General features: G+C 42.2%; 1 protein-coding gene across 1 annotated transcript; it reads left to right on the plus strand.

The window, feature by feature from the left end:
* Window positions 1–339: 339 nt before the first annotated feature.
* Window positions 340–27252, plus strand: CUNH4orf51 (chromosome unknown C4orf51 homolog). Its single transcript, XM_051205865.1, has 6 exons — window positions 340–634; window positions 12076–12143; window positions 20703–20764; window positions 23317–23377; window positions 24296–24369; window positions 27148–27252. The coding sequence occupies exons 1-6, from the start codon at window positions 402–404 to the stop codon at window positions 27250–27252; spliced, it is 603 nt and encodes a 200-aa protein (XP_051061822.1). The 5' UTR covers window positions 340–401.

Raw genomic sequence — 27252 nt, forward strand, 5'->3', positions numbered from 1 at the left:
TTGGGGACCATTCTTTCACCTCTGGTTCTCACCTCCTAAGCAACCATACTTAAGATTTTTATTCATTCATTCATTCATTTATTTCCATACCAACAGGCAAATAATTTTGCCTAGTATTTTCATGCCATAATTATGAAGCAGTTTTTATCTTAGATCAATGGCTAGCAGTTTTATAACTTACAAATTAGTAACAATGCCTGTGTTTGAAATGGAGGTACTATTTGTAGAATTTTGTGACCTGTTGCCTAGTAACTGTACCTAAGATCACTAAGCTGCTCTGTGAGCAGTCAGATTTCAGAATCTCAGTCAGCTCAGGAGATAGCTCCTGCTACTAGAAGGGAATGAGCGTTTTGCTATGCCCAGGGCTTGAAAAGCTGTAACTTAGCAGCCCACCCATAGTCATGTCGCACTTCTTCTACTTGGCTCCAGAAATTCTGCTTCCCTTTAGCCCTCTCACTTCAAAAGAGTTCGAACTGATCAGAAGCAAGGCCCGAGAACTATGGCTGGACGAGACTCGGTGGTCTGCTTCCTCGGTGACAACATACTCTGGCAGTTACCGGAAAAAGCAACTGGATGAGGACGCGTGCAACCGGCTGGCCCAAAGAGCAGGCCAGAGGCAGTTTGAGTACAAACAGTAAGATTCCTTTGTAATGTGTGCCAAGATTTGTTGCTATCAAGAGACAGGTGCTGTTAGGAAGGGGTATCTGAGAGCTGGAGACACTTTAAAGATGTTCACCTGTCTGCTTCCTGTATACATATCACTTACTAGCATGGCTCCAACCCCAAGATGGTATATAACAACTTATTACTGGATGATATGAATTAGAGGGCTTAAGTAACAGATAATTTTATTTTGCAAACTTGTCTATTATTACCTTTTTTTATTGTGTGCGTATATGTGTGGTCTGTGGGAAGGTCAGAGGCAACTAACAGGTTGAGTTTTCTCCTTCGATCCGCTGAGTTCCTGGAATCAAACTCTGGTCACTGGGCGTGTTATCCTCGGAGTCATCTTGCTGTCCCCATCCCCTCCCCCCTTTACAGATAGGATCTCCTGTGTCCTAGACTGGCCCAGGACAGCCGTAAACTCAGGATCATTCCCCTCCTGAGTAAGAAAGCAGTCATGAGCCACCATGTTCAGTTTATGTGTGTGGTACTGGGTATCAAACCCAGGGCTTCACTGAGGATGGCAAGCCCCTACCAACCGAGCCACAGCCTTGGGCCTAAAGTGGAGCGTCAGAGAATTTCCTTTGTCTCTGTAGTCTTTCCCTTTGTGAAAAGTGATCAAACCCACCAGTGCTGCACCCTAGGGCTTATGGGTGCCTGCAAGAGCTGAGGCCCAAAGACATTTCCAAGAGTGTATTGGGAAGCCAGGCCCTACAGTAGGCCACAGTCAAAAATTAATTCCAGTTCCATTCCACAACTATATTATAATACTCAGCTCATGGAAGGAGGTTTGGTTCATCAGCAGGTCCTGGAGAAGAGAGTTTAATCTAGTGAGAGTTTGATAAAGCAACCTTCCCCATGGTAGGGAATGATAAAACCACACCCTTCGAGGAAGGTGTGAACACCTGGGCAAAGGGCCCTGGAACCACCCCCACACACACCAGAGGTTACAGGTAGCTCAGTGCGCATGACCAGAAAGTGTAAGTCAGGACTCCAGAAAACTCCAGGGCTAATAATAAAATCTGTCCCTTTGGGTGTTATTTAATAAATATCAAAATTCTGGAAATGTCTTTGAAAACACACTGGATTTTTGGCTCCAATTCCTAATGTAGGAATAATCTACATATGGCTCTAATAAATAGTTATGGGGCTGGAGAGATGGTTTGGCTGTTCTTATGTAGAACCAGAATTTGACACCTAGAATGCATGTTGGGTTAGTACCTGTAACTCCAGCTTTAGGAGAAAGGATGTCTTCTGGCCTTTGTAGGCACCCATCTGCATGTGGGCATCTCTAAATACAACAGACCCTTGCAGCAAACTTCTTGTTTAATATATTTAATAGACATGTGGTGAACATGTCCATAACTTTGAATGTGTTTCTCATTGTGTGATTCATCCCAGTCAGGGAGCCCAAGACATTGAAAAACCACAAAAGGGCACATGCTTGTGAAGTTTATCTGTTGTTTTGGGAGTCTCACAACTACTGATCTGTCAGAGGCTAAGAAGCAGCAATGATTGTGAAAGGCAGACTGAGCTTAATTGCAAAGCACTGATTGCATACTGTATTGTTTTGTTTTAAATCTCTTTCCTTACTAACTTTTGTCCTGAGGAGAGATGTCTTCTAAAGTTTTAAGCAAAAGCCATTTGATTAAAAATTCTGCGAAACTGTAGAGAGACATCGTTTATGGCTCTATAAGGTCTTCCATGTAAATACTCTGCTGGTGAAAGGGTGCAGGGCATTGTTTCAGAAACTGGCTTCTGGGGCAGCGAGGGTATCAGAATACAAATGGAAATGATCATTTAAAATGTATCAAGCCAGGCTGGGCAGTTGTGGTACATGCTTTTAATCCCAGCAAAGACAAGCTGATCTCTCTCTGTGAGTTCAAGGGCAGCTTAGTCTACAGAGCAACTTCTAGGACAGGCTTCAAAGCTACAGAGAAACCCTGTCTCAAAACAAACAACAAAAACCCCCAAACAAAACAAAAAACCTTTGAAAATTATTAAATGGACAGAACTAGAAAAAGACCATCCTGAGGCAGGTAACCCAGACCAGAAAGACAAATATAGTATGTACTAACTCATAAATGGATACCAGACATAAAGTAAAAGATACCCAGGCTACAACCCACAACCCTAGAGAAGATAGAACCCTCTTCCAGAAACAGATGGAAGCAGATGCACAAATCCACAACTAACCATTGGGCTGAGCTCCTGGAGTACAATCAAAGTGAGGGAGGAACAATAATATGAACAAAGGAGTCAAGACCATGATGGGGAAACCCACAGAATCAGCTGACCCAAGCTAGTGAGAGATCACTGACTCAGGTCTGACAAATGGGGGATCTGCGTCAGACTGAACTAGAATTCCTGAATACAGGTGACAATGGTGTGATTGGGACAATATATGAGGCCACTGGCAGTGAGTCCAAGATCTAACTCTAATGCACAAACTGACTTAGTGGAGCCCATTCTGTATGGAGAGATACCTTGCATAGACACAGGAGGGTGGGGGGTAAAGAGGTGCCTTTGTCCTGCCTCAATGAGATGATGGGACAGACTTAGTAGACTTCCTAGGGGAGGCCTCACCCTCTCCCAGGAGCAGATGGGAGGTGAGGGGGAGGAACAGAAGGAGAGAAGGGAAGGAGAATTGGAATATAAAAAATAAATTAATAAAAAATGCTAAAATGTATCAAGTCAGGAAAATGCTGTTCATAGAACACAATACTTTTCATTCATATTTATCCTGTGTTGCAATGACATCTTAAACCACACTGTTTGTTCTTAATTATCCTTAATTGTCAACTTGCCACTTTACTGTCACCTGGCAGGAAAGTCTCCACTGAGGAAATAGGTAGGTCAGATGTGGGCATGCGTGTGAGGAATTGTCTTGATTATCTATTGATCGGAAAGGCTCAACCCACTGTGAACAATACCTTCCCTAGGTGGTAGACCTGGCTGTGTAGGAAAGCTAGCTAAGCATGAGCCTGTGAGTGAGTCACATGGGACGTGCGAGTAGGTTACCCTACTTTGACTTCCAGCTCCAACTTCCCTTATCGATGGATAGAGTGTGATTTCGAAGCAAGTGTAAAATGGAACAAACCCTTTCCTTCTAGAAGCTGCTTTTGTGGCAGTGTTTTATGGCAGCAACTAAATGAAATTAACATACTGCACGGGAAAAAGAAACTGGGGGGGGGGCTCAATCATTTCATTATAAAACAGCTTTAATTCATAAATTTCACAGTGCACACAAAAGCACCACATGTGCTGTGGGCATCAGAGATGCACTGTAAGGAACTCACACTAGTATGAAGGTTAGGGTCAATCCTCGTTGTCTGCCAACATTAAAACGAGAGAAGCATTGTATTTTAGAGCTGCTAAGCCAGGCATAGAGTGCCACTGTAATTTGTTGTGCAGCCAAAGGGTCAAAACCAGGCCTTGCCCCATTAGACAGATGCTCCATTGCTGAGCCACACCCAGCCCCTTGAAGCTGGACTCGTTCACTAATTAAACATTTACTTAGGTCCTATTATACTTAAGGTCTTAACTTAGATATGCCAGTTCTAAAAGTCATGGCCCTCCAAGTGCTTATCACAAGGAGAAAGAAAGGCCACCAAGGGAACCTGGGGGACTTGCCATTTAAGCAAAGAGGGTGACAAAACAAAACACAGTCTTACTATATCACACCTGAAATGTTTAGGTATTTTCTTAGGCCATGAAAACTTAGTGTCCACCCCACAAACCCAACACAGAATATTTATAATACTTTCCTTCATAATTGACATAAACTGGAAGGAGACAATAGGTAAACAGAGAAATGATGCTACATCTATACAATGGAATATTATCCAGTGATTTTAAAAAAGATATGAGTTATCAGGCTATGGAAAGCTATGGATGAGTCTTAGATCAATATTTCAAAGTTAAGACGTATGAAGTTACACATTACATATTGCAAACATGCACTCCCAAAAAGGAAATGCATACAGTATACAGAGCACTGTTTCCAGAGGATGGGCAAGAGTTAAACAGATGAAGTGCTCTGATGTTTCTGGGCTGTGAACTTGTTATGTGTGGTGCCATACTGGCTAACACAGACATTAAATATTTGTCAAAATGTATAGCACTTCATAGCATGAAGAGTAAACTTTATGCAAATTAATACAACATTTAGGAGTTTGAGAAAGCTAAAAATAGAAAAAAGAAGTTGAAAAATATGAATATATTATGGATATGTGAGATGAGCTCACTGGGCATGCCATTAAAGGCTGACGTCAGTAAATTTGGAAGTTGGTCGGGGTTTAAAGATTAGGGAACTGTGAACAAGCACGGTTTTATGACTGGCAAAGTTGTTTCCCATTGGGTTTGAGCAATAATTCCCAAATTATTATCTGTATAAGCTAGAATTGAGCAATTCAGTATGGGTGGTAGGTGATGGAAGCCAAGATTTTTATGGGAGCAGGAAGTAAATGATAAAAAGTAGATTCTAGAAATGACCCCTGTCATAATAATCAAAATTAGATACTTCCTTAGTGTAGTATATTTAGAGATAATAATATGTAGAAATAATTATACTTATGTGTCTATATACAGGTTATTGTATATTTCCTCATTCCCTGCTCAATCCATGTTAGTGTAGACCTTTACACAAAAGGGCCTTGAAGCAATATTTTGCAAGAGCAGGAATATCAAGTGCCCTGATTTTGGTTCCTGCTAAGTTTTCTCCAGTACAAAGGAATCACAAACATATATGTTTTCAGGGCTGACCATCTGGTGTTGGATAGTAAATTGATGTACTCTTTCTTGGGCAAGACAATTTCTCCCACTCCCAGAACTCCGTAGCTGCCTGTAGTTACATAGTGTTGAGGCCTCCTGGTCTTTTCCCTGTCCCCTGACCTCCCTCTTCTGGTTCAGATTATCATGTCTACTGCTGTCCTGTTCAGCTCATGTTCAGGCATCATGCTGGTGACTTTATGGGTGTGGCTTCTGACATTTCTAGGAGACACAGTCTCTCAGCAAACTCTCTGTTCCTCTGGCTCTTACAATCTTCCTGCTTCTTTTTCTTGTGTAGGAGTTGCATTGTAGATATAGCTATTAGTACTGGGCTCTGCATTTTGATTGGTTGTAGTTTTCTGTAATACCTGCTGGCTAGTGAAGTGGTGATTGTAGGTTCTCCTCCAGGATCACAAGCCCTAGCTTTCCAGTATCAGGCATGAAACCTCTAGTTCAGTGTGTATTAAGTCCAAGGAGAGAGTTGTTGGTTACCGCCAAGGTATGCACACCACTACTGCACACAAGGTTATTGTACCATGGTAGTTCTTGTTCACTAAAAATATTACAGTCTTTAACAATACAATGCCAAGAAAATGAAAAACAAGTCACAACAGGAAGAAAATACTTGAAAAAAAACTATTCATGTAGGTATTCTGATTGATATATCCAAGATTTAGAAAGAACTCTTTAAATGTAATGACAAGAGTAAACTAACTTTAAAATGGGCCAAAGAAGATGCACACATGGTAAAAAAAAAAGATGTGAATACATGCTTCACTTCTATGTTATCAAGTAAATATAATTAAAATTACAATAAAATTCCACTGTACACCTTTAGTATGACCAAAAGCTGGACTGAATAAATGATTCCAGTTAATAGGACTTGTTGTACAACCATGAGAACCAGAGTTCCAATCCCAGCACCCATGTAACTATGTATGCATGAATACATACATACATGCAGGTGTATGAGGCAGCTGAAGAGAGGAGAATCTCTGAGTCTCATTGACGTCTATCCTAGTTGAGAAAGTACAGACCTTAGGTTCCGGGAGAGAGCCTGCCTCAAAGAAATAAGTGGAAAGTGATAGAAAAGGAAACATGATGCCCTCTCTGGCCTTAGTGTGCACAAACAGACATGAGCATTTACACTCCCGTGTGCTCATACAATCACACTTACAAACAAAACTTTTTTTTAAAAAAGAGAATGATAAAAATCCAATAATTTTGGTGAAAGTGTGCATGGCCCCTGTGACTTTCATTCTTGAAAATAAAAAACGGCACAGCTACCTGCAAGATGATTTGGCAATTTCTTGGAAAACCAAACTATATTATTTTTTGTACCATTTGGCAGCTTTACTCTTTGGTATTCATCCAAAGGATTGAAATGTATGTCCACACAAAAATCTACATAAATTCTTTATGGTGGCTTTATTCATAACCACCAAAACTTGGCATGACCTAAGCTGGCTTTTCACAGGTCAGTGGCACACACATAGAACAGAATATTATTCAGTGGTAAAAAGCAATGAACTATCAAGCCACGAGAAGACACAAAATTTATGCATATTATTAACTGAAAACAATCTGAAAAAGGTATGTACTCTGTATGGCCAACTAAATGACATTTGGAAAAAAAGGAAGAAACAAACAAAAACACTATAAGGGCAGTGAATATATCAGTGAATTCCATGGGTTGGTTAAAAGGGGAGAGGCAAAGAGTTGGAGCACAGAGGCTATTTTAGAACAGTGAAAATACTACATATGATGCTATCATGAAGGGTGCAAACATTATATAGTTGGCTGAACCCATAGGCTGCTCACACCAGCTATGGACCTTGGTATCACTTCTAACAATGTGCTGCTCTGGTGAGGAGCGTGGGGCATTGGGGAGATTGTGAATGCTCTAGAGAGTACTGCCTCCTCTTCTTTTCCTATGCTATGATTGAATGCTCTCACTAAGGCAACTCGAGAGAGAGGGGGTTGGTTTACTCTGGTTCACAGTTATGGTGGGGGAGTCAGGAGGCAACTGGTTGCACAGTATTTGCAATCAGTGAGTAGAGAGGGATAAATGCATGCTGGTTCTCAGTTCCCTTTCCCCATTTATCCAGTTAGGATCCCAGCCAGGGAATGGTACTACCCACAATAGACAGGTCTTCCCACCTTCATCCCACTCCTGTCACTCCTGAACCACGCATGTGCACTCACCCTCCTCCGTCTCACGCCCATCACCCCGTCACTCCTGTCTACTGCTATTCAGGAAACTATAACTATTGAGGGAAAATAGACACCATCTGAGTATATGGAGAAATAAACCATGTTCATGGATAAGGAGACTGCAAAGTGGTGTTATTTCCCCCTAATTTATAGACCCAGTACAGTTCTGATGGTTTCTTTTGTTTATAACTTGACAAGGCAATTCTAAAGCTTAATATGAAAACAAAAAGTGTTGCGATCCAAGATATTCTTAGTAAAAAATCTGATATGAGAGTTTACAGATAGCAAATGTCCCTGTATCTTAGGAGGATAAAAGCCAATAAATGAGGCAGGACAGCACAAAACAGCAACAGATTAATGGAGGGGAAGCAAGCAGGACTGAAGAGATGGCTCATCAGTTAAGAGCATGCACTGCTCTTGCAGAGGACCTGAGTTCAGTTCCTAATAGTCAATGTGAAACTGCCTCATATCCTCCACAGGCACAGCACATACACACACACACACACACACACACTAACACACACAAACACACATACACTCACACACATACAAACACATACACACATACTCACACACATACATACACACACACAAACACATACACACTAACATACACACACTCACACACAAACACATACATATACACATTCACACACAAACACATACATACATACACACTAACATACACACACATACACACACACTCACACACTAACACATGCACACATATACACATATACACATAAACACACACACAAACACACACACACTCACATGCACATGCACACACACATACACAATATACTCACACACAGACACACATTACACATACATACACACACATACATACATACACACATACACAATACACTCACACACAGACACACACTACACATACATACACACATACACAATACATTCACATACACACAGACACACACTACACACATACATACACACATACATACACAATACACAATATACTCACACACACACACATACACACTACACACACATGCATACACAAACCCACACTCACACACACACATATGTACACACACTCACACACACACACACACACACACTCAGTCACTCACACACATAGTTTAAAATAGACGTGAACCCTAACAAAGGTACAGAATAAAGACCAGAAACAAGCCTCTGCCTGTAACAGGTGCTTGAGTTATAGAAGTGCGGCCACCGAAAGGCTGGGCTCCCAGTTCTAGCTAGTGAGTCAGGTACCTGGTAACAGGGAAACATTTGGTGTCAACATGGCGGCTACCTTGATGGCTTGGGGGATTGCAAAGATATCTCTTTCTCTTTAGAGAGGGATCTTTATTTTTGCTATTGTGTGCATGATGGCACATGACATGGGGCATGCTTGTGAAGGCCAGAGAACAACTTTGTGGAGTCGGTTTTTCCTTTCCATATTTATATGGATTCCAGGAACCTCACTTGGGTTGTCAGACTTATCAGCACCATCTGCTGAGCCACTAGTCCTAGAAAAAAATCTTAGACAGACTCATAGAGCACTGGCTTAGGGAAAAAGCTAGATAAATTAGATGCCTTAAAATTAAATAGTTCTATCCAATTAATATACAATCTAGTACATACAAGGCAGGTTAGCAAAAGCGAGACATTTTCAACTCAGAGTCTCCACAATGGGCTGATAGCTATTTTGTATAAAATATGGAGATTAAAATCATAATTCACTTCATCTCCAAACCTAGGACTGATAACTTAAGAACATAATTCCTAAGTGTTGGTAAGGATGTGGCACAGGGGGATCTCCACAAATGGCTGGTAGGGGAACATATTGTTGTGGTCTCATCTAGCAGCAATGATGTTTAGCAAGCCAACAATTCCACTCCTAAATAATTGCCATCCCAAATGCATTTTTCATTCCACTCTTACACCTAGACATGTATAAACATAGTCCCAGCAGCATTGTTCAGAATAGGCAAATAAATAAATAAATAAATACATAATAAATAATAAATTTAAAGGGCCTGAATACAAGACAAATATAGAATACATTCCATAACTGCCTCTTAGTCTCCTCAGGTGCCAAAATCTGAGGATAACTGAACCCCACCCCCCACCCCCTGCCAATCTTACCCAGTGTTCTGTTGCCATGAAGAGACACCATGACCACAGCAACTCTTATAAGGAAAGCATTTAATTGGGGTTTGCTTACAGTTTCAGAGGCTTAGTCTATTATCAGCATGGTGGGAAGCATGATGATGTTAAAGCAGGCAAGATATTGGAGAAGCTGAGAGTTCTACATTTAGATCTACAGGCAGCAGGAGAAAGAGAGACCACTGGGTCTGGCTTGCACATTTGAAACCTCAAAGCCTGCCCTCAGTGACACACTTCCTCCAACAAGGCTACACCTCCTAATAGTGCCACTCCTTGATGATGAAGCTTTCAAATCTATGAGCCTATCAGGTCCATTCCTATTCAAACCACCACATTCCCTGGCCCCCATAGGCTTGTAGCCATATCAGAATGCAAAAATGTGTTCAGTCCAACTTCAAAAGCCCCCATACTTTCTAACAGCCTCAACACTGTTTAAAAGTCCAAAGTCCATCAGCCAGTGGTGGCACATGCCATTAATCCCAGGACCCAGGAGGCACAGGCAGGCAGATCTTTGTGATTTTGAGGACAGCCCGGTGCAGAGCTTGTTTCAGGAACAAAGCAAGACTGAAAACCAGCTGGGCAAACTCCAAACTCTATCTCCATGTCTGATGTCCAACACTCTTCAGATCTCCAGCTCTGCTCAGCTTTGTTGACTGCAGCACACTTCTCTATCTTGGGCTGGTTCACTCCCTGTTAGCAGCAACCCTCAACAGTCTCATGACTCTGGTATCTCCAACATCTTGGAGTCTCCAAGGCAAACTAGGCTTCACCTTCATAGCTTCAAGCAATGCAGGGACACTCCTGACCCATGCCTGCCCTCGGCAGCTTTCCTCAGCCACATAGGGAGATCCCACAATCCCTTTCTTGAATCCTTGTCTCTAAAGCCAGAACCACGTGGCCAAAGCTGCCAAGTACTTCTGCTTGCTGAGGATGAAACATTCAATTAATTTGCATCAGCTTTTTGTTTTTAATGGCTTCCTTCACCACTTAAGCTTTTCTTTAATTCCTTTTCACAAGTGGAAAGGTTAGCTGGGTGGGGTCTTGTCCTGAGGCCACTCCCTTTATTCCATTTCATATCTTTGATCTGTTTATCTCCTTGAACACATTTCCTTGTGCCCCTTTTCTTCTCAAACTGTACATTTTTGTATTTTTCTCTGCTCAGCGTGGTTCTTTTCATTATAGAAATATATATCCTATAATTCTAATGACGGAATTTAAAGTTTTTATGTGTATGGATGTTTTGTCTACACATATAACTATATTACCTGTGTGTCCAGATTATATAGAGGCCAGAAGAGGACACTGAATCACCTGAGATGGGAATTTTAGATGGTTTCGAACTGCCATATGGATACTAGGAATTGCACCTTAGTACTCTGGAAGGACAGCCAGTGCTCTCAACTGCTAAGCCATCTCCAACCCTGCCTCCATATAAAACTAACCAAACCACAATATTTGGTCATGCATGCATGCATGCATACATACATGCATGCATGCATACATACATACATATGTAAAGGTGTGATTCCTACAGAGATCAGGACACTGGTGCTCTCTTTGTCTGAGCTGTCTACCCCAATCCTACTGAGAGAAACTCAGTAGAATTAATAGCCTATGATGATTCTGTTGCTGTCGATTCAATTCCATTCTACCCCTCCCTTGCCTCACAGTTCCAGGCGCATAAGCATTTAGAGACCATCCTTCCTTAACCAAAGGACCTACAAATAGTTACCATGTAGTTGTGCAGGCTGGCAATCAGTTTGTTCTTTCCAGGCAGAATGCCCCATATCTCCCAATAAGCCATAGCTTGCTGGTAAGGAATGTCATATCTGAGTTCAGGGAAACTGAGATACAGATGTGCTTCAAAGGGTACACACAGCATCTGTGAGTCCCCACGTTACCCCACTGCCATTACATTTTATTTGGAAACCAATGTAATTACTGTAATCTTTCTTATTCCATGCATAGCACTTATCTTATTTTGAAAGCAACTCCCTGGAGAAACACTCATAAATCCTGCTGAAGTAATTATGAACTTAATGTTTGAGCTTTGCATGCAGAGATGAAAATGTTACCCTTTTATGACAAATCAGAGCACAAACAAATCCCTAAAGACTGTGCAAAAATTCAGCTTGGGTTGGTTTAATGGGAATATGGGGAGAGGGTGGGGTGTGGGAAGAGAAGAAAAGTAACAGAATCTTAAGAAACCAAATGAAAATTAAATCTGTAGGCTCTGTGAATGCTGAGCCTACCTGCCTGTAACTTGTTTCTCCCATGGGCTTTCTTTAGGACACCATTGCTGGGCAGTTCTGCCTACAGCACTCTACCGGGCCAGGCTGGTTCCCAAGATGGCAAAGGTTAGTTCACGCTCATTTCCCCCAAGCACAGCACTTTCAGCCCTTTTTCTCCTACATAACTGAGGTAGACTGGTAAATGCAAAGTGAATGTACTAGGTTATTCAACATGATGCTTTGATACGTGTTTGTACTATGACATGATTACCATGACAGTGTTAATCAGGTGTTTCACATAGCTCTCTCTGTGTGTGTGTGTGTGTGTGTGTGAGAGAGAGAGAGAGAGAGAGAGAGAGAGAGAGAGAGAGAGAGAGAGAGAGGGAGGGAGGGAGGACGGAAGAAGGAGGGAGAGGGAAACAGTGTATGTGTTGGGTGTGTGTTTGTTAGGTGTGGGTGCACTGAGAATGTGTACATATGTATGTGTGTGTGGTATGTATGTGTATATGTGTGCTATGTGTGTGCATGTGTGAATTTGTGTATGGTGTGCCCATATGAGTGGGTGTGTGAGTATATATGTGTGTATATGTGTAGTGTGTGCGTGTGTGTTTGTGTGGGCACAATGAGCATGTATGTAGAATCCTGGCATCTCTTCCCTCTGTGATTTGCATCTGTGGGGCAGACAGGTGCTGGCTATGGGGGATGGTGAGCATGAGGAATAGTAAGGTACATGTGAGTCCGGTGAGGTACCTTGCAAATGACAAATCCTCAGCAGCTCCTGAGTAGCCTGGAGTGGGAAGCAGGACCATGATTCTTACTTGCCTGTGCTCGTTGGCCTGATCTCCCTCAACACCCAGCACTCTGACCACCCCAAGATTCTGGGTAGAATCAGGAAGCAGAGAGCCTCTTGGGTGTTACCTGGCATGGTAGGAGGAGCCAGGAGCTCACTCACTGGCCTCTGCTTGCCCATGAGGAAGTACCAAGCTGAGATCTGTCTTGGCTCTGGGCTCTGCTGTCTTGGCTGTGACATGGGGCAAGTGAAATGGGGTTTTCTGGCATTTTTCATTGCAATTTTGAAAAAGTATTTCTTTTTATTTTATCTGTATTGGTGCTTTTCCATGGGTGTCAGGTCTCCTGGAACTGGAATTACAGACAGTTGTGAGCTGCCATGTGGGTCCTCTGGACGAGCAGCCAGTGCTCTTAACCACTAAGCCATCTCTCCAGCCTTTCAATGCATCTGCTATTGAGTCTTTCTCTTCAGTGAAGAGGTGGAAATTCCCTCTGGGCATCTGAATTCCCACAAAGGTGTTCCCATCTGTGACTGGAATCCATGCCTTTATGTCAAGATTTACTAGAATATAATGGCAGAGAAACCCCATTCTACCATCTTCTTGCATTTTTCTCTTTTACTGTCAGGTTTTTGATTGTGGCCCATATGGCTTCCACTTGTCTAAAACAGTAAGCTCCCTCTCTCAAGGAGGTAACCATGCTCTACCCAAGATATAGTGCTTGTAAAAGTGACAGTTAATAGCTAGGCATTGGTGGTGTATGCCTTTAGTCTCAGCACTCGGGGGGCAGAGGCACTCTGTGAGTTCGAGGCTAGCCTGGTTTACAGAGTGAGTTCCAGGACACCCTCCGAAGCTACACAGAGAAACCCTGTCTCAAAACAACAACAACAACAAATGACAGTTACTCTAAGATATCTCCTCCTCCATGTTAGCCCTGGAATGTTCCTTCAAGCAGAGCCTGACCTTCATTAATAAAATGTCAATACTCTGTGCTGTGCTGGATATGCCGACCTCAGATGACATCAAGGCTGGGGTCATCTGCTGCTCAGCACTGTTTGTTATGCCCTCCCAACTCAGTCTTAGCCAATTGACATTAACTCTAGATGTTATAATCAGACATTAAATCCCCAAGTCCAGCTTTTTTCTTCTTTCTTTACACAACCAAAGAATGCCTTTCTTTATATAAAGGGCTGCTCTGTGGGCTAGCTGCCCATGTGGTGTTTCAAGGATGCACACTTTCTTCCTCTTGGATGCCATCATTCCTTGGCACCCAAGAGTCCTTTGTCACTACCTTCAGGCAAGGGGTGAGAGATAAGGAAGGCACACCAGTCTTTTCCCTTCAGCCTGAGAACAGCTTCCCTTCCTCATATACAATGTGAGATCAGTGATCTCAGACATGGATTCTTGGGGGTTAGCTACATCCTACCAACAGCTGATCCTGGAAAAGGGGACCATTGCCCATCCTGCTACCAAGTCTGACTTTGCAGAGGAAACAGGGATTGCCCAGAATAATGGCCATCTCGCAGAGTCTCCGGAGCATTAGTAAGACTGATAATACAATCACAAGTGATGTCTGAAGCACACCATACCATATTCTGGTATTCTGCCCATTTGGTGAGCTAATTAAAGTTGTAAGGCACTAATGGGACGAGCTGGGTGGTGGAGAGAGTTACTCAACAGTCTTGAGGGTATTTGCCAACTGATGGAGATAAAGGTTTCCAATGTTTTCATTGGGTGGTTCCACTGTTATACTATTTTCCTAATAAAACATGACTTTATGAGAAGAGTTTGAGATGCTTGCTGATGCATGATGATAGGAAACCATTTCCATTGTGGTTAATCAGGAAAGACTTTATTCTCTTTGCTTTGAAGACAAAAACAGTTGAAGAACACTACTTAAAGACAGGTCCAAACTCACACGGTGAGGTTAAGCAATCTGCTCACATCATCTACAACAATGGCTCTCAACCTGTGGGTCATGACCCCCTTTGGGGGTGGAATGACCCTTTCACAGGGGTTCAATATCAGATATCCTGCATATCAGATATTTACATTATGATTCATAACAGTACAAAACTACAGTTATAAAGTAGCAACAAAAATAATTTTATTGTTGGGGTTATCACCATATGAAGAACTGTACTCAAAGACTTAGGATGGTTGAAAAACACTGGTTTATAGGAAGGCAAGTTGGCAGTGCCTCCAACTTGGGTAGCATAGCACAATTCCATTCCACTCACGTGGCTTTTTGTGTCCTTTAGAACAATGGTTAAACCAGTGACAACCTGTGGTCTGAAGGCCATTTGTGCAGGTCCACAGGTGGGTGGGTGGATGTCTAAGAGGAGATAACATGAGCAGCAATAATTGACCAATACACAACATGCCACTTTCATTTCCCATCTCCCTTTCAAGGTATTAAGTAGGCCAAGTTGACCTGAAACTATGTAACTAAAATCCTTCTGTTTCTACCTCATGAGTGTAGGCAGTAATGTGTGTGTCCAGATCATGACACAGACTTATTATTAGTTATGAATGCTTAGCCTTATCTTATGCTTGTTCCTCTAGCTCTTATAATTCAATGTTTCTCTTCATCTACATTTTTGTCTCCAGCCTTTTTACCTTTCTTTCATTCTGTATGTCCTACTCCATGTCTGTCTAGCTGGCCCCAGCTGTCTCCCTCTTTTTCTTCCTTGTTCTCTCCTCCCTTACTACTTACTCCAAGACCAGATTTCTCCTTGTACTTATCTGTCCATCAGACCCACCTATCCCTCTACTGCCTAGTTATTGGCCATTCAGCTTTTTTTTTTTTTAGACCAATTAGGTACCACATTCTCATTAAACAAATGCAGCATAAACAAATGTAACATACCTTCATATAGATTAAGTAATATTCTGCAACATAAATAAATGTAACACACCTTTATAGTTAACGTAATAGTCCATAAGAGATCTCTAAGTTCAAGGCCAGACTGGTCAACAGGTTGAATTTCAGGACAGCCAGGGCTCTACAGAGAAATTCTGTCTCACAAAAACAAAAAACCAAAGTCTTGACAAACTCACCCCATGTCGTATTTGATGTCTCTGTTTCCTATGTACGTGTGAAAGATGTATCCAGCCAACTTCCTGCCTGCATGCCATACTTCCCTGGCCACTATGGACTCTCCGTGTGGAACTCCAAGCCAAACTAAATTTTCTTCCTTAAGTTGCTTTTGGATATAGTATTTTTATTTCAGCAACCGAAAAATATCTAATTCACCAGCAAACCCTAAATATGAAACATTAATATGCATAGTTTGAGTAAGCTCTGGTCAGTGTGGTGTGGGTGAGAAGAAGGGGGAGCTGGTAGACTACTGGTTCTGTGAGGGCAGCTGGGGCCCCAGAGGCAGGACAGACCTTTCTTTGAGTTCTTCTTAAGGCAGATATCCCAAACTCTGTTGCTTTTATTTGTGTTAAGCCTTGGGGATCTGTTTCCTTGTGTTATTACTGGGCCATTTCCAAAAGCTTTCTCTCCTAAGGTGGGGCACCAAGCTGAAGGTTGTAGCAGATGAGTTTCTCCTGAAGAGAGAGGGACTTTGGGAGCAATGGCCTCTCTCACACAGAGGTTTACTCTTCCTCTCTAAGACCTCCTTCTGCTGTGACATCGTCTAGAAATGGGACAAAAGGAAGGCTCTTACAACACCCAGCTCTACAGAGACAACACAGGATGAAATCTGCCCGCCAAACCTACAAGATGCCCATTCCTTCTTCTCCATGATCACACACGATATCCCATCCACCAACTTTCAACCTGTTGTTTCTGCTCATCAGCCACTCTTCACATCTCCTGGAGTGGGCCTGCTGCTCCTCCAACCATCTTCCCTGCACCATTGTCTGGCAGGATCAGAGTTTACATTTCCCTTCTGAGACAAGCCTTGAAGCCTATCCTGGTGACAGGAGAAGAGGGTGCCACAAAGCTGTTAGGAGCAGTTTTCCCATCAGCCTGGTCCTACAGCTTTGTCAGTCCCAAATAACACATAGAGATGCTGTATTTGATACAAAGCTGTTGTCCAGTTACTAGTGTTTCTTATTAGCTAGCTCTGTCTTAAATATTAACCCATTTCTATCAATCTAAGTGTTTCCACATGGTCTTATCTTACTGGAGAGAGGGTCTGGACTTCTTCCTCTGAAGTTCCTATATCTTGAATTTCTCTACTACATCTCTCAGAATCCTCCTTGTCTCTTTGTCCTGCCTATCTTGCTTTCTTAATGGCCACGAGTGTATTATTCATTAGCCAATAAGAGAAACAAATTTACAGAATGACATCTCCCATCACCTCCTCTTTTCTGTCTAAAATAAAAAGAAGGGCTTTAACTTTAACATAGTAAAATATATAACAAAACAGTTATCAAATAAGAACTATAGTTAACAATATTTAATTCATTAACAATTAGCAAGATTTAAAGAAAATATTCCATCATCTATCCTATCTTTGTGAGTCTAAAGTCTTATATGTAACTTATCTTTACTCCTAACTAAGGAAAACTATAATCATAACTGTCAGTTTTCAACTCCATCAAAGACCACAGAAGGATAATATATAAACTCTAGAACTGACAGAGACAACTCACTGCCTGGTCAATCATCCGAAGTTCTTCTGTATTGTTCCATCTTCAGCATATAGGCCATAGTGTGTCTGGCAGAGTCCTCAGCAGAGAAGGACACTTTAAACTGTCCACCAGTATTGGCAGTTTGTCAGTCATTTTTCTCTGTGCCCTGCAGACTGTCTGACAGACTCTTCCACAAAACAGGAATCCTACAGCAATGTCCATCTTGTTTCAGCAGTCACTTTCCTATGGGTCCTGCATGTCCAGTTTATATAGCATAAAGCCAAACAGCCCAGACAAGAGCAGTATCTTGCCCAAATGTCTAGTCTTGCCACATTGGAAGCAAACTCCATAATGAGTTTCTTCTATGTCTATCTTCCCTTCTGATGCAGTTGGTGTTGCCAGGAGTAGTTGTGCCTCACTGTTAAGAAAAGCCCTAAATCATTTTCAATGCCATATTCTGTAAGTCTTTGAAAAGTTTGAAGAATATTTATCCATCTCAAATATATATCTGTATATCTAGAAATCCTAACTAACTTAACTCTAAGTTTTGACTATCATAGGTAACTAACTATAATCTGTACTAAATTATACATTACATTTCTAAATGAGCTATATAAACACAATACCTAAACAAGCGGAGAAATATACTTATCACAAAATCGACCTTAAATTTGTACCAATAAATGAAAACTCACACCAATGCAAAGTATTCATTACTATGTCATTTTCCCATTTTTTTTCCTTTAAAAAGAGAGTATGCAAGACACAACTATGCAGCTTGAACTCACCTCAGGGCTTCTGTGTGGACTTGGGGTGTGAGCTGGTATGAGCTGTTAGATCGGGAGGGAGTAAGTCTAACACTAGGAATTCATTGTTTTCTGGCTAATTTGCATGCTTTGTTGTGAAAAAAAAAACCCTGTATCTTTTTTAAACAACAGAAAAAGAGACAAAACGATAATATTGGCCACCAATAAATCTGGGCAGAGTGATATGCTCTTGGTCCAGAATTGAGGTCCCACCATGAAGATGATGACAGCTCTGGCAGGCCTTTTCCAGCAGGCCCCAAATAATCCCAGCATGAGCAAACTGACTGAGGAGCAACAGGGTCCCTTCCAGGTGCTGGAAATTTTGTTTAGCAGATTCCATCTCCCTGGTTTAAATTAGGAAACTGACTAATAAATAGTTAAATGTGTTTGCCATAAAATATTCAAGTATAAGGCTATAGTTTGCAAATTCCCTGCAGAGCCTGGACTCAGGGAACCTTGGCAGCCAAGCCTGTTGTTAAGAAGGTCAGGGATGCCATCTGTGAATGCATGCACTTCCCTGTTGAAGCATGACTTGCTTGGGCTGGGGTTGCTGTAGTTGATTTTGCCTGTGAATGTAAAGCTGGCACTCTCTTGAAGACACAGCAGTGACTTGGGTAGACCAGGGGTCTTCCCTCCCACAGGGACTGGAGCTATGTGGTTGAAGACAGGAAAAGATGAAGCATCATCCTTGGGTCTGTCTTTAATTACAGCTCAAACATATTTAGGGAATGTTCATGCATGGCTTTCCTAAATTTTCCTGATGTGAGCTTTCTTTAAAATATGGCAATAGCTCTCTTGTAATTGTTAAGGCAGATAAATGAATATTTACTCACAACTCAAAAGTTAAAAGAATATGACAACCAATCCCAGAATTCTTTCATGGACTTTATAACTGTTTACTCCTTCCTTTATCAGAATTTCTAAAATATATTTTATTTTTATTACCTTTTACTTATTGGGAGAAGCATGCACCATGGTGTATATGCTGCTGTCAGAAGAGACCTTGCAGGGGTTCATTCTCTCATTCTGCTATATCGGTCTTGGTATCCAACTTGGGTTTCAGGCTAATCAGAAAGTGCCTTGGCCAGCTGAACCATCTCATCTGCCTGAATGTCTATTTGCTGGTCCATGCATGTGGTTCTTTGCTGGACTATTATGGGTGAATTAAAGTATATTTTTATATGCATGCATACATGTATGAGTCTTCCAGAGGTCAGAATGCTTTCCTGCATGACTTTGAAACTACTACTATGCCCCCAAACTTTACCAATCACTGAATAACATGTATCTCATACACAGACTACTGAATGGTCAATCCTTAGTAATCTACCATCTCTCCCAATGCCTAACAGCTATCTAAAACAGTAAATCATGGTGCCTTTGAGACACTTTGAAAATCCCAATGAAAGCCCTGGTCTTCAGAAAAAAATCTTCAGACAGTGACAGCCATCTTGGATTCTTACAGGGTGTTCATGAAATTCCCCTCCTCTGAGTGCATACACTATACACAGTACTCCAAAATGACAGCACTTTGTCATAGTCTCCCATCATCAGTTTGTGTTCCTGGGCCTTCATTTGAAGAAACTTAAAGTTTCAAGGAAGTATAAGATGGATGGCCAGCCTACTGAGTGAAAACTGAATCATAAAAATCACAGGCAGTTTTGTCATGACAGTTACTAGTAGATGGTCTAAATGATTAGGATAGATGAGTCAGAAGAACCCTTCCACACTACAGTGTCTCTAATACGGCCACAGCAGGGGCTAACCAGCCTACACTTGCTGTCTTGACAGTCTGTAGTTAAAACCAAGAGTCTGGGGGTGCTTGGCATTGGCACAGTAGTTAAGGGCCCAGTTATTGTAGGTGCGATTAGTTAGCAGTTACAGAGATAGTCTCATTAACTAAACATTCCCACTTAGTTTTAGTTCTATACCTAGGAAGTGGGGAGGCTGATAGAGGCTAATAAATTAGGGTAATAGAACATCCTTAATTAAAAAGCAGAGGTCAAGTTGCACTATTTTGTCAAGTGTGAACTTGCAAGGAAAAATGACTAGCCAAGTGTATTTCCGAAGACAAGCTCTCACTGTTCTCCACAGAGTCTGACAAAAAAGACACATGGATTATGGTGGTGATTGTGTAATTCAGTAAGCTTGATGCAGCCCCCCTCAAATGATGGTGAAAAGTGAGTTAGAGCATGGAAGTTACACGATGCACCCAAACATCTCAGGTTCAGAGAAAGTGAAGCCTTGAGATTTCTCGCAGCGTCAGTTTCCTCAGATTCTAAGAGCACAGTGATCACAGAAGAATGTTCCAGATGTGGAAATGCATGTTCCTCCCCAAAGCTCCTGAGGTTTACTACGAATTTAAATGCCAGCCACACTTTTCCCTTTATTCTGTGGATCAGGGGCTAACAGGAAACAAAGGTTGCTTGTGTAGTGTGAGGGCAGTTGTCTAATTTATGAGTCTAAACAATTTCATCTTGACATCCCCCTCCATCTGCACACAGGAGGACTCCCTGATATAGCAAGACCCTCTCCAGGCACTCAGTTCAACGTCAAGCACAAAGTGGTACGTTCTGACTCTTCCTGAAGACTTTTAATAGTGTTTGGGAGGGATTGAATACTGTATATTAGTCATAAAAAAGCAAGTTTGAAGGGGAGGAGTTTTAAAAACAAATATTCATTCATCAAACAGTTATTCCTGGGTATTATGTGTGTGGCTTCCTAGTAGGAGATACATAGGTAACCAAGGTTACCAAACAACTGACTGGGCTGAGGCTGTTACCACATTCTCTCACATTGTCTCTTTTCCATGTGTGGCAAAAATCACAGTAAGTTTGTAAGTCTCCAACTGTAGACTCCCAAACAATGAAGAGACTAGAAATAGAAACAGTGAAAAACAAGATTTGGGTGTAGCTCAATGGCAAAGCAATTTGCTTGGCCCTCAAGAAGGCCTTGGGTTCAAGTTACAACATTTCAAAAGAAAGAAAACATGGGATGTTCTTGCTCTTCCTCCAAGATAATAATACATTTTAGTCACACTTCTTACAAAAATCAATATGCTTGTTTATACATCATATGTCTGCACATACACATGGATCCAGTAAATTGACCAGGTCCTGCTGGACCTTGTCTTTTGTAATCTGCTCTTATATATCAATACTTTTATGAACAACTTCCCTTGTTAACAAGAATAACCATTTGTTACCACTATGAGCCATATCCCCTGTGAGGGGGTACTTCACAATTTAACAATGACCATATCTGCAAGCATTTAACATTTTCCCTTTTTCTATATCTTTCTTTTTTCCTTGTTATTTTTATTTGCTAGACATTTAGGGTTTTATTGTATTTATAATTATTATAAACATTGTTATGGTAACTAAAAGTTATCACAAGCACATTTATGCGATGGTAAATTCATCTTAGTGCATTCCCAGAAGTAAAATCCTTAGGTTGGGAAGCTGGTTTTCTTCACAGCTAAATTGTCTCCCTGTATTAGCCTCATTGCCTTCCTATATCCTCATACCTGCTTTAATCCAGGCCTATGAGCACATGTGTGATCCCAGCATTCAAGAGAGCCCACATGAGGAGGGTCACAAGTTCAAGTTCAACCTGGGATACACATTGAGAGTGGATTTTTCCCTCAAAAGGTTAAGGAAAATAATTATAACCTTAATGTTTCCCAATGTGATAGATAAGGATAGTCGAATTTTCCCTTATGTTTATGAGTTTCATGAGTCTTTTTATTAGCAATAGTTGGTTCTCATTATCTGCAGAAGTAGCATTTTCTAAGGCTGAACTGAACACTATATTAATGAAGAGTGAACAGTTGCTCCCATGGGAGATGTAAAGTTTGGGTTCTGTAAACTGCTAGTCACAACGCTTAGTTTTGTTTTTGTCAACTTATCAACATATAAGCTTTTGTTTTGTGTATTTTTAAATATTATCTTTATTATAAAAGACTTGAAAATAAACAAGTCATCACTAATTTTTATATGTTTGTTTCTGTTCAAAGACTCCTTGAGGTAAGTCAATTTGTTAGCATTGAACTTGAGCCAGCGCCTCTACTGTGGAGCTCAATTACTGGAGTTCTTTTCCCTGAGAGGCACACCACAGCCTTCTTTTGCTTTGGATCCTACACCATACTTTAGCATGATGGTCAGGAACATTTTAAACAGCAAATCTCTAACAAAGAAACACAAAAAAGCAGAAAATGGAGCTCTGAAGAGAAAAGGACACTTAATTACCTAAGTGAGCATGGCCAAGGCTTCCGGGCAGTGCTTGACCTCAGCATGAACACACATGGCAGGGGTTTCCAATTTTCCACTCTGGGCGTGCTCCTCAATGACCTCAAAAGGGCTGCACTGACCTCATGATTACACACAGACTTTAGCAAGCAGGTGAATTCACAAGTACGGAATCCACGAATAATGAAACATGACTGTTTATTTCCTTCGCCCATGTTTTGTTGGGATAGTTGCTTTTGTTTGTCTTAGTGATTTTTATAAACTTTTTACATACTAGGACTGGACTTTTTTGCTCAGCCTCATTTGTAAGTCCTTCAGCCAGTTTGTCTTTTCATTTTAGTGGTTATAGTGGATTTTGTTAGATGTTTATTATTGTGAAAATGGGATTGTTGTCTGTGTGTGTGTATGGTATGTGTGTATGTACAGCTACACATGTGTATATGTAGAGGGTGGAGACTGACACTGGGCATCTTTCTCTACCGTTCTCCACCTTATTATTGCTCACCAGACTCAAAGTGCACTGGCTACACTGGTTGGGTAGTGAGCCGTAGGGTGGCCTGTCTGTTCACTGCCCCAACCCTCCCTTTGCCCCATCCCCGTGCTACGGTTAGCCAGTGCCTTCCTGGTTTTTTGTTTTTGCAGTTTTACGGTGGATACCATGGGCCGAGCTCAGAGCCCTTCACCCACAAGGCCATCTTCTCAGTCATTCTGGGCTCAGTTTGTTTGGTTTGGAGACATAGTCTTGCTCTGTAGCCCAGCCTGGCTTCAGTCTCAGTATGTCTCTGTCTCAGCCTTCCCAGTTCTGGAATCTCAGGCATGTACCCTCACATCCACCTTAGTTGGTATTAATTCCCAACTCTTTGTTCTCCAGGCACATCAGATTTGGGGTTCTGAAGCTCCTTGCCCAACATTTCCAGATTACAGAACTTTTTGTAAGTGCCTCCCCACGATCCCTACCCTGTGCCCAATAAGCTGCCAGTCTTACCTACTTGTAGTCTTTGTCTTGACTGTTATCTTTGTCTGCAGTTTTCATGACTTCCAGGGTCAGAAGGCATTTAATAAAGCCCTTCACGCTTCTAACCCCCCCCACACACACACACCTTGCTACTTCACTTTATGAGACCTAACATCAAGGAGAATGGGGTTAGATATGACCTCTGTCTGCTCTGAGAATAAGCATTTTGGGGAGACTGTGAGTAAGGGCCTGGGGCTTCTGATTTAAAAAGGGCTTCAGGATGTCACAAATCACAAGCCACACCTTGTAGCATAGCAGTAATCCTAGCTTCTCAGGAGGCCCAGGCAGGAGAACTCTAATTGGAGGCGTGGCTGGGAGCTTAGTGAGATGTTGTCTCAAAGTGAAAAGTAAAAAGCCTGAGTGTAGTGCTCACCTTTAATCTCAGCACTCAGGAGGCAGAAGCAGGCCCATCTCTGTGGGCTTAAGACTAGCCAGGTCTCGTGTAGTAAGTCTAGGCCAGCCCCATGCTGTAGCTATCTCAGGTTGGAGTGGGGGAGGAAGATGGGGAAGAGAGAAGGGAGGGAGGGAGGAGAATTGGGCATGGTATGCTGGCTAAGACCTGTAACCCCAGAACTTAGGAGGCTGAGGTAGGAGGATCAAGACAGGAGCTCGAGGCCAATTAAAGCTGTGTGAAACTCTGCCTCAAAAGAATAAAAAAACAAAACACCACCAAAACTAGGAAGAAAGCAGCAAAACCAATGCAGAGTGGGTAGTTCAGTGATTTACCTGGCTTGTGCAAGACCTTGAAACAAAAGTCCAGTCAGTTTCCTTCCTTGTTCATAGTAGACTTTGCTCTTCCTGAAGCGCTTAGGCACTGAACATGTCTTCACTCTAGGTGTGAAACCCCCAAAGCCAGGCCTTCAGCTCCTCATGAATTACAAGACTAGAGGGGAAAACCTCCTGAAACAAGTAAGGGCTTTACCTTGTCATTAACGCTGGGCCAGCCCCTGGGTGTGTCTCAGAGCATGAGTGCAGCGTGGGGGTGCTTAGGTCCGTATCAAATAGCCTTCCTTTACACTCTCCTGAAAGATTGGCTGTTCTGATAAGAGAGGCCCCCAAACACTGCCTGTGCATACCTGTAACAGTCTTCAGAGAGGCTTTGGGGCGGGGATTCCCATCACAGGGGATGAGGGCTGGAGGGCTCTGCCTCTTGGGATAGGGTTCTCGGGTTGTCCTGCCTCACTGGGACCCACTCTGGGTGTTCAGTGTCCCAGACCTGCCACGTTTGCCTGCCTGCCCTGTGTCCTACCCAGTGTATGTTGTCCCTGCTCTCCTAGGCATGGCCTGCCCTGACCAGGACTCTGACTGGACTGATCAGACCTCCTTAAATCCCAGTGCTTTGAAACCAGTTGTTAAAATGAGGTCCTTTTATGCCTTAGAATTCTGGCAGAAGGGGCTGGCCAGGGTGATGACAGCTCAGCCTTTAAGTGTCTGCCTTGGAAACACAACCTTGCTTTAATCCCCAGAACTCACATAAAAGCTGCGTATAGTGCCATATGCTTCACATTCCTTGTGCTAAGGAAGCAGAGGCAGGTAGATGGAGCCCTGAGGCTCATTGGCTGGCCAGCCTAGCCTAGTGGGCAGACAGCAGGCCAATGAGAGAACTTGTCTCAAGAACAAGACAGATGGTACCTGAGGATCAAGAATTGAAGTTATTTTCTGATGTTCACAAGCACATGAATGCATATTCACACACATTGCCCACATACAGGCAAACACACACACGAACAACACACAAAGATATGTGTACACACATGAACTCATACATACACATACCACACACATATACACGAACATACATAGGCATGCTTACACACACATACACACACAAACATACATGCCACATACACACATGTACACACAGACACACACATACCAAACATGAACACACATGCAGATGTACAGGGGCATACACACTGGCATCCATACATACATCAACACACAAACATACATGCACACACACAAAACACAAACACATACTCACAGATGTACACAGACTCTTACACACAATTCTCTGGCAGGGACTCCTGAGGTTAAAGCAAAAAAAGAAAAAAAAATGTTTTCTCTGTGTGCCCTACTGACTTCATTTATTATAAAATAAAACAATAATTTTAGCTAGCTGTCCCACAATTTTTAATATAACCTTTCTTTAAGCTGAATTTAAACAACTCAGTTTTATACTAAGTAATTATATTTGTGAAGTCATGGGTTTGGTATGCTAGCTATGTGTGTTAGGGAGAAAGAATAACTTGACCACTTAAAATTTTAAAACATTATTCAAATAGCATCTAAGATTGTCACAAGAATACAAATTATACACGCATGTCACTTTGAAAAGGCTGATCTGGAGGCACCAAGGGAACCTGGCAAATTTAGCTAACAGGACAAGGCTGGGCAGTTCACCTTGTTTAGCTAAGTTAGGCTTGTTTTTGTGGTAGCCTTTGAGAGTTAAGCTTCCCCTGGAGATCTAGGGAATGAGTAAGTTCTGGAAGGCATTGCTGTGGGTCTGTGGAGGGAGACACGTGGGGGCCCCAGAAGCTGTGTCGGGGTCCATTGAAAGTTCATTGTGCACTTAGTCAAGGACCTGCTCTGGAGGGCTGGGATCTCTTCTGGGAAAGGAGGGTGATTTCTTGAAAGTGTATTGCTCTCAGCCTCCTCCTGGGAGTTGTCTGAGGGAATGATTAACTACTATTAAATAATTCCCTCTTGATGCATGGAGTTGCTCTGAGGCCAGGCAATTCCATTGCCAATCGGTGTCACAGCTGTGCTGAGGGACACATGTCCTCCTCTGTCAGATATTTTCCTGACCCCTCTCCTTTTCTCTCCCTCCCTTCTCCCCTCCCTCCCTCTCTTCCTCTCACCCTCTTTCTCTCCACTACCTTCCTCTCTTCCCCCTGTCACATGCAATAAATATGGGAGGCTTATCTGAGAAACATAGAGCCTAGAATCCTGACCAAAAATAAGTAAAGCAAAATATTTTAATTTTAAAATAAAATTGTAATTATTTTGCTATTTGTTATGTGTATGGGTGTTTTGCTTGCATGTATGTCTGTATACTATGTGCTTGATTGCCTCAAAGTCTAGAAGGTACCACCAATCTCCTGGAAATGAACAATCATATGGATGGTGGGGATAGAAGGGGGGGGGCTCTGGAAGAGCAGCCAGTGCTATTAACTGCTGAGCCATCCCTCCAGCCCCCGATTTAAAATGTTTTGAGGGAAGAAGCCCGAGCTGCCAGGTCACCAATAATCTTCCCTTTAAAAACATTTGCTTGGTGACTAGAGCCTTCGGCCCTCGAATAATTTATAACCTTGGTCCCTGACTTCAAGAAGTTCATGACAGAGGACTGAGAAGCAATGAATTACAGTTCCTTAGTCAGAACTGTCTGACTAAGGAAGTGGCTGGAGGTGGAAAGGGTGGGTAGGAGAGAGACTGCGATCAGTAGGTTCTTAGGGATCCTAAGAGTTCCTGCCTTTCTAAATTCATCTTGTTTACTCATCTGCCCTCCGTGACTTAGGCACAATATACAAACAGAAAGGGTGTTTTTAAAAAGAAAATGCAGAAGCGATGCCAACCCCTGCTTGTGAGTGATGTCTGGTTTGAGACAATTTAATTCCCAATTTTGTGGGAACGGTGACCTTTGCGGATGAACGAGTGTTGACAATCAGACCATTTTCCCCCTTCCAGTTTCGGCGACAATGGGATTATGAAAGCAAGTTTGGCTCCTCGGAGGACTCAGAGACGGATCGATACTCCGATTATGGCAAAGGTTTACTGCCTGTATTCAACTGA

Source organism: Phodopus roborovskii, unplaced genomic scaffold (assembly GCF_943737965.1).
Source record: "Phodopus roborovskii unplaced genomic scaffold, PHOROB, whole genome shotgun sequence".
In the NCBI taxonomy this organism is placed as follows: Eukaryota; Metazoa; Chordata; class Mammalia; order Rodentia; family Cricetidae; genus Phodopus; species Phodopus roborovskii.

Coding starts and splice junctions, on each gene's coding strand:
- CUNH4orf51 (XM_051205865.1), top strand. CDS start 402: ATGTCGCACTTCTTCTACTTGGCTCCAGAAATTCTGCTTCCCTTTAGC. Junction 12,144..20,702: donor TGGTTCCCAAGATGGCAAAG/GTTAGTTCACGC, acceptor ATCTGCACACAG/GAGGACTCCCTGATATAGCA. Junction 23,378..24,295: donor TCCAGATTACAGAACTTTTT/GTAAGTGCCTCC, acceptor TCTTCACTCTAG/GTGTGAAACCCCCAAAGCCA.